Below are 8723 nucleotides of genomic sequence, written 5' to 3'. Positions count from 1 at the left end.
CCCAGCCCCCTCTCCAGCCTTTGTCCAGTTTCCCGGGAAGAGACTGTTACCTGGCCCCAACCCCCTCCTGGGCTCAGGTCATGAAGGGCAGCTGCCATCGGTTATGTGCTGGCTGTCAAGTATCATCCCTTAGTGAAGTCACACCCTTATTTCCCATCTCCATCTAGTATTGGTGCAGTACCCCAGGGAAACAGAGGCACATCCCATGTTAGCAAAAGACAGTAAACTCGTAAAACTCTCATGCAACATTACCAGGTTAATACTCCCTACTCCGTTACAAATCCACTATGACCCCCAGATCTCTTTTCACAGTACTCCTTCCTAGGCAGTCATTTCCCATGTTGTATGTGTGCAACTGATTGTTCCTTCCTAAATGGAGTACTTTGCATTTGTCCTTATTGAATTTCATCCTATTTACTTCAGGCCAGTTCTCCAGTGTGTCCACATCATTGTGAATTTTAATCCTATTCTCCAAAGCACTTGCACCCCCTCCCAGCTTGGTATCGTCCGCAAACTTTGAAAGTGAACTCTATATGCCATTATCTAAATCATTGACGAAGATATTGAACAGAACCAGACCTAGAACCGATCCCTGCGGGATCCCACTCATTATGTCCTTCCAGCATGACTGTAAACTACTGACAACTACTCTCTGGTTTTCCAACCAGTTTTGCACCCACCTTAGAGTAGCTCTGTCTAGGTTGCATTTCCCAAGCTTGCATTTGTTTATGAGGTCATGGAGACAGTATCAAAAGCTTTACTAAAGTCAAGATATACGATGTCTCCTGCTTTCCCTCATCCACGAGACTTGTTACCCTGTCAAAGAAAACGATGAGGTTGTTTTGACATGATTTCTTATGTTTATGTTCTTGATCTGTTTTTGACAAATCCATGCTGAATGTAACTTATCACCTTACTATCTTCTGCATGTTTGCAAATTGATTGCTTAATAATTTGCCCCATCCTCTCTCCGGGTACAGAAGTTAAACTGACTGGTCTGTAACTCCCCGGGTTGTTTTTTATATCCTTTTTTATTGATGGGCACTGTATTTGTTGTTTTTCCAGTCCTCTCCAATGGGTCCCAATTCGGGAGGCCGGGAGCGTGCACGGGCGGGGCCGGCGCTGCTCCCATCGCGGCGGGCGCCCGGAGGGGGCGGGGCCCGGCCGCCGTCGGGCTCGAAGAGCTCCGGCCAAGCCCCGCCCCGCGCTGTTCTCCTCTGACCCCGCCCCCTGCCCCGCCCCAACAACAAACGTCGCTTCCGGGCGCTCCGAGTTGCGATTGGCTGCAGCGGACCGGAAGCGAGGGCGGGCGCGGCTCCGTTGCCGCAGTGACAGGGCTGGAGTGGAAGATGGCGGCGCCGCGTCGCTCTCAGCATCATCACCACCATCACCCGCCGCCCCCCGCGCCGGCCTCCCCGCCGCGCAGCCCCGGCCTCGCCCCCGCGGGCGCCGCGCCCTGCCCGCAGCGGCACAGCCTGGCCGGGCCAGAGGGCGAGGCCCCCCCCGCGGGCGGCGGCCGGGACCCGGAGCGCGCCCTGTCGCCGGAGCAGCCGGAGAGCGCGGCCGGGGCCGCCCCCCCGCCGGCTTCCGGCTCCAGTAGCAGCAGCGTGGCCACCAGCAGCGGCAGCGCTTCCTCCTCTTCCTCGGCGGCCTCTAGCCCGGCGGCCGAGAGCCCGGAGCCGCCCGGGCCGGGCGCGGGGAGCGGCGCCTTCCGGGAGCTGCTCGAGGCCTGTCGCAATGGAGACGTGACCCGGGTCAAGCGCCTGGTGGACACGGGCAACGTGAACGCCAAGGACATGGCGGGAAGGAAATCCACCCCCCTGCACTTCGCCGCGGGTGAGCGGGTCACTGTGCGCGGGAGGCGCTCTGCGTGGTGGGGGGCGGCCCGGCCCGGGGGACCTGCCCCGGTGTAGCTGCTGGGCAGTGGGGCTGCGGAGGTGGCTAGGTCATAGGATGAGAATGGAGCTGAGATCCCCAATGGGCTGGGCTAGAGCAGACTCTAGGATAAAGCTAAGCAGGACTTGTGGCACCTTAGAGACTAACAAATTTATTAGAGCATCAGCTTTCCTGAGCTACAGATGCATCCGATGAAGTGAGCTGTAGCTCAGGAAAGCTTATGCTCAAATAAATTTGTTAGTCTCTCTGAGGTGCCACAAGTCCTCCTTTTCTTTTTGCGAATACAGACTAACACGGCTGCTACTCTGAAACCTAGGATAAAGCTGGCTCCTGAGCTTGGGGAGAGCACTTCACACTGCTGCCTTGGGGTCTCTGAAACCACCTCTGACTCCCCGCCATCCCTCCCCTTTAAGAAAACCTTAAGGATTTTTGGTCTCCTCATGACTTGACAGGGAACGTGTTAATGTCAGGTTAGCGGCATTACAGATTTGGAGAACAGAAGTTTCTGGTTATCAGTGGATGACTGTCTTTGTGCTTTCCTTATTTTCCTGGTGAATGTTACAGGCCCTTTTTTTATAACTTAAACATTAATTTAAAAAGTTTGTATCCCTTCAAAACAAACTGCTGAGTAGGTGTAGGTCAATGGTCTTTTCTTAAAGGAAAGCAGTTTAGTAACAGAAAGCACTACTACATTCTTAAGGTGGGCCCTCAGTGATGTCAGTGCCTGCTCTCTGCCTAAGCTCTTATTTCAAACTCATATTCTCGGTATCAGTGTGAGCCACTCTCTTCTGATTATTCTTGCTTGGGGAGATGTAGTGTCTGTGTCCTGTAATCCTTCCGGGTTGTTGAGAAGGGAGAGATACTGTCTGAAGAGGACTTGTGTGGAAGTAGCTCTCCAATGTTTCCACCACAAGGTCCAAGACACCAAGTTCTATCCTTGTGTTAAGAAGGGTCTCTAGAGCACAAAAGTTGCTTTAGTGGTTGAATCTTCAAAGCACCTGTAGGTGGGGAGGCAAGTGAGAGCAGACTCTTCAAATGTCCCCTTCCACCCAAACAAGGGCAAAAAATACTTTGGGGGGAAAAAAAAAAGAGGAGGAAAGATCTAGGAGAAACAAAAAAAAAATCATAGGCCATGAAAATTTTCTTCCTTACTAGTTGTACAAGAAGGTAATCCGCTAGTGTGGATATAATTAGGGGAGAAAGAAACATTGGGGCACTTTCGGAACACAGTTGGGCTCCAACTTCCTTTTGGGGGATGATGTTCTTTGTAGTATAGTAGTTCCTAGGGTATTAGCCTGGGCCCCATTCAACTGTGTGCTGTGTGGGCATGTAGTAAAAGAGAGATCCTGCTCCAAAGAACATAGTCCTGGTTAGTGAAAATGACACAAGTGTATAAAAACACACAAATAAGGAAGGGGATAGCAATGTGCAAGATGTTCAAAATAAGCCATAGCTTCAGCCCACTAACTAACATGATTACTGGACGTGGCTCTTATGTGGATTGTAAATTCTCTGGCACCTTTTTGTATTTTTGTTCTAAGTGCTGTACATTGCAGCCTCTGTGCATTACTCTTAAAATATTTAATACAAAATCTATTTGTATGTGTACAGAATGATCAATATTTACATTTTAAAATGTGGTTCAGACTAACCACACTGAAATGATTTTCTTAAAAAATCAGCACTTTTAAGGAATGTTCTCTCAAAGACTTCAAAGTGTGTCCAGCTTCCTTTCCCACTGGTATTGCCTTGGTTATTCTGGATATGTCAGTGTAAAGAGTCAAAAAGTGGTTCTCTGCCGAGCTCACGTCTTGAGTCCCCAAGTGCTGCCACTATAGCTCATGAGCTTCATATTGACTGAATTTGTAAAAGCAGTTTATCCCCAAGGAGTATGCAGATGGAGTTTAATTCTACAGAGCCTTGAAATGTGGGCTTATGGTTGCAAACTTCTTAAGTTCTACAGCTCAAGTGATAATTCCATGAGACCTCAATCAAGGGTCGGCAGCGTGTCTGTATACGGACCCAAGTGTCTGTGGTAAAAATTTTGAGGTCTGTGATAATTTTTCAAAAAATTGAATGACATAACCCGCCCAATGTCCATCACCAAGTATGGTAATTTTGTCAAGTGTCCTTTGCGTGACATGGTGGTTCCAAGCCCTGGCCTCAGCTAGGTCCTACTTATCCTGAATTCAAGCTTATAAAAGCTTCACCAACATACTTCATACATAAACTCTTGAGCATCACTGGTGAAACACAGGTGTCACTAAAGTTACAAGCAAAACTTATTCGGCCACTTGGATTATGAACATGAAAAACACTTTCCCACTTTGAGGGGAAATGAACAAAACTTATGTGTGAGAAGTTGAGAATGTTGCCCTTTAAAACAATTTTAACAGAATATTATGTTCTAACAGAAGAACAAAAACTTGCTTGAAGTGCAGGACACTTACTGTTGGAAGATTCAACATCAGACTTTTTAACTCTGTCTGTGCCTATATCTATAGACTAGACCAGCAGTTCTCAAACTTTGAGTCATGACCCCATTTTAATGAGGTCATCGGAGCTGGTGTTAGACTGGCTGGGGCCCAGGGCCAAAGCCTGAGCCCCCAGCCCTGAGTGGCGCGGCTCAGATTACAGGCCTCCTGTCTGGAGATGAAGTGCTTTGGGTCCTCCTTCCCAGGGTGGTGGGGCTTGGGCTTTGGCTCCCTTGCCCGGAGCAGCGGGGCTTGGACGGGCTCAGGCTTCAATCCCTCCTCTTGGGGTCATGTAGTAATTCGTGTTGTCAGAAAGGGGTTGCGGTGCAATGAAGTTTGAGAACCCCTTGACTAGACACTTTTTAGGTGCCATGTAAATTATCGTAATTTGATAAGAATTACATCAGGTACTAGTGGATCTCTCTTATGTGTTGGGAAGGTATTAGGATAAACTTCTGTATTCGGGGGTTCTGCCTTTGAAAGTGTCTGCAAATGTCAGCCATGGATAACTGATTTCTGATGGAGATTGTGCACTAATGCCCCTGTACCAACTATGTGGCTGAAACCAGACAGTCACTACACTCTTGAATTAACTCTCAGAAAATGATAAAAGAGAAAAACACCACATCACCTGTGGGTGAACACTTTTCATGATGTGATCACTCTGTCTGACCTGTCAGTCCTCATCCTCAAAGAAAAGATGCACAACGTTTTCAAAAGACTAGTGTGGGAGCTTAAATTCATAACTTTGCTAGACACGAAGGGTATGTTTTCACTACCAACGTCAAAACGCTGCCGCAGCAGCTCTTTAATGTGGCTGTGTAGTCGTGGCACCAGCACTGTTCCATGTGGGGAGTAGCTGCCAGCGCTGATGCACTGTCTACGCTGCCACTTTACAGCGCTGAAACTTGCATCGCTCAGGGGGGTGTTTTTGCACACCCCTGAGTGAGAAAGTTGCAGCTCTGTAAAGTAGAAGTGTAGACAGTCTAAAAAACATGGACTGCACAGAGATCCTGGATTTATGGCTTATTACAACAACATAACAACTCCCCCCCCCCCCCTTTCCTTTCCATCCTATGACTGGATGGGTGTTAATGGGTCACTTCACCCTGAATGGGCCCTTGAAATAAGTTAACTACTTATGCTAAACAATCTGTTCCATCTTGTATTTTGTTGTGTACATTTCCCAGACCTGAAGAAGAGCTGTGTAAGCTGAAAAGCTTGTCTCTGGCTAGGTACGCTACCACTTATGTCAATGTAACTTGTATTGCTATGGGGTCTGAATAACCACCCTCTCCCCAAAACCCGAGCAAAATAAGTTACACTGACATAAGCGCTGGTGTGGACAATGCTATGTCGGTGGGAGAGCTTCTCCTGCCGACATAGCTACTGCCGTTTCTTGGGGCAGATTAATTTAAATTGATGGGAGAGGGCTCTCTGTCGGCATTGAAAGGCTGGCTACACTAGAGATCTTACAGTGTCGCAGCTGCCTCAGGACAGTGGCACTGCTGACTAACATAAAAGAGAAGAAAAGGAGTACTTGTGGCACCTTAGAGACTAACAAATTTATTTGAGCATAAGCTTTCGTGAGCTACAGCTCACTTCATCGGATGCATTCAGTGGAAAATACAGTGGGGAAATTTATATATACACACAGAGAACATGAAACAGTGGGTGTTACCATACACACTGTAACCAGAGTGATCACTTAAGGTGAGCTATTACTAGCAGGAGAGTGGGGGGGAAGGGAACCTTTTGTAGTGATGATCAAGGTGGGCCATTTCCAGCAGTTGACACCCCCCCCCCCCCCAGACATTCTTGTCAACTGCTGGAAATGGCCCACCTTGATTATCGCTACAAAAGGTTCCCTCCCCCGCCCCCCTCCTGCTAGTAATAGCTCACCTTAAGTGATCACTTTGGTTACAGTGTATATGGTAACACCCATTGTTTCATGTTCTGTGTGTATATAAATCTCCCCACTGTATTTTCCACTGAATGCATCCGATGAAGTGAGCTGTAGCTCACGAAAGCTTATGCTCAAATAAATGTGTTAGTATCTAAGGTGCCACAAGTACTCCTTTTCTTTTTGCGAATACAGACTAATGCGGCTGCTACTCTGAAACCCGTCATAAAAGAGAAGGAAACCCCCCCTCCAAAAAAAAAAACAAAACAAAACAAAACACAAACCAAATCCCAAACAAACAAACCCCAAACCTCCAGCCTGCAGTCACTTGTATATGAATTTTGCCTGTGGTGGTTGATAAGGCTCCATTCTCCAGTCACTTCTTTCTGGGTCTTGGTTTACCCACCCAATTCATAGTCCAGTTGACTGTTCATGTTCAAACATTGCTTCTTTAACAATTGTGACAAATTTAGAAGAATTAATTTATTACAATAGTAATCTTTTGATTTCAGGTTTTTTTTAGTAAAAAGCATTGAGATCAGTGTTTAACTTTATGAAGTTTTTCACAAATCTTTCTCTATCATAAGGGAAAGAGAAGAAAAATAGCTCCTGAGAAAAGAACATTAGGAATCAAAATGCTTTTTTCCCCTCTCTCTCTCTAGTTCAATGATTGCAAAATACATGTGTACTCTGGAGCAATTATTTGCAAAACTCAAGATACACTGTTGAAACAATTTAAGTTTAATACATCAGCTTGTTTCATCAGCAAAACTGTCTTTAGAGGCTTGAGATGAGTTTAAGATAGCTCCTTTCATCAGCAATCAATAGGGTAAAAGTGACTTTTTAGTCTGTATCTGGATGGTGGAGTCCTTCCACCACATCAGGAGGATGGTAAATAAGGAGTCACATTTATTTCTGTATTCAGGTAGCACAGGGAGCATATCTTTCTGGAGCTGCCTCTTTTGGGACTATGGGTGTCTTCATGGACAGGAGATGTTGTTCTTCCCACTCACCTTTTGAGGAACTTTATCTCCCTGAAAGGGGAGTATGTATTTGTGGGGGGAGTAGCAACGGTGGTTAAAGGGCTGGCTGGGGGCCATATATATTTTCCTCCCTGGTGCTATTAAGTGGGCTGCTGAATTTCACAAGCAGATATTCAAGAGGAGTTGCATGTGGCAGTGACTAGTGAATTTTATTTGCCTTTGTTCTCTGCCTCCGTTAGTGGGGAGGGTGAAGATTCTGGCTGCCAGAAGGTGGAGAAAGAAATGCTGGCAAGAACTGGATGTTTCTTAGGTTATTCCTTCTGGTTTTTGTTTAACTTCTAAAATCAAATGCCAAAATTTGTAAGCCTAGTGACAGGCTTATGTTTTGAAGGTTATAATTTTTTTTTTTTTTTTTTTTTTTTGCAGCAAGATGGTCTAGAGACTTTGTTTTTGTTTTTAAATGAAAGCTGTAGAGCTTTAGAGTGGGTTTAGGGGACATTGTGAAAATGTGTATTACCTTTGTTTGGGAACTCTTACACAGTGTTTTGGTGGTAAATAGTGTGCTGGTTCTCATTGAGATATAATCAGTAAAAACAAACTTGAAATTTTTACAAGTGGTTTCTTCCCTCCTCATTCTTCCCCTAATGTGGGCCACATACAGCTGCTTTTTGAGATTGGATGTTTTCTTAAAAGATGTAAGTCCAAGCTAATTCAGGGAAGTTCTCTGGCCTCCATTATACAGACGGTCAGATTAGATGATTACAATGATCCCTTCTGGCCTTATCTGTGAATCTACTACTACTTTCCAGTCATCAACTGAAAACCCCCACTGTACCTATGCTATTCACTCTTGTAATTGAGTTGGAAATCCTGTTCTCTGTATACAGCCCAAAGAATTCCCTTTTAGCCATTAAAGAAAAGGAGTACTTGTGGCACCTTAGAGACTAACAAATTTATTTGAATATAAGCTTTCGTGAGCTACAACTCACTTCATCAAGCTTATGCTCAAATAAATTTTAGTCTCTAAGGTGCCACAAGTACTCCCTTTCTTTTTTTGCAAATACAGACTAACACGGCTGTTACTCTGAAACCTTTTAGCCATTGTGGATAGAATGAATGATCTAGAGACCCCAAAGTATCGTATACATTTGAGCAGGGGGTCTTTATTTTGCTCCAACTTCCATAAAGGAGCTGTATTGTGTGACTTTTGCGTGGCAGTCTCCTTTCCCCTCTGTCGGCACAGAGCTGCCAGTTTGTCTGCTTGCCACATTTTCCCTCAAATCAACCAAGTCAGTAGGCAATCTGAGAAGGTACTGGTGTACCAGTTCATGTTGCTGCTTTGGTCACTCTAAGGTACTTCACTGTCTAACAATTTTGCTGTTTCTTTTCAACATATGTTTCCCAGAACACAAGAACTTGCTGAAATCCTTTTTTTATAATGTGCAGAGAACTCTGCTTTAATTCCTA

At 45.7% G+C, this 8723-nt stretch overlaps 1 protein-coding gene across 1 annotated transcript in view; it reads left to right on the top strand.

Moving 5' to 3' along the window:
• The first annotated feature begins 1313 nt into the window (after positions 1 to 1313).
• Positions 1314 to 8723, top strand: part of TNKS (tankyrase) — a 267604-nt gene continuing 260194 nt past the window's right edge. The window contains exon 1 of the mRNA XM_038398855.2: positions 1314 to 1836. Within this exon, the coding sequence (XP_038254783.1) occupies positions 1350 to 1836 (487 nt within the window). The 5' untranslated portion in view covers positions 1314 to 1349. The remainder of the gene's footprint in view (positions 1837 to 8723) is intronic.

The sequence above is a fragment of the Dermochelys coriacea genome, chromosome 4, assembly GCF_009764565.3.
Source record: "Dermochelys coriacea isolate rDerCor1 chromosome 4, rDerCor1.pri.v4, whole genome shotgun sequence".
NCBI classification, from domain to species: Eukaryota; Metazoa; Chordata; order Testudines; family Dermochelyidae; genus Dermochelys; species Dermochelys coriacea.
This window is presented reverse-complemented; position numbering and strand designations above follow the sequence as displayed.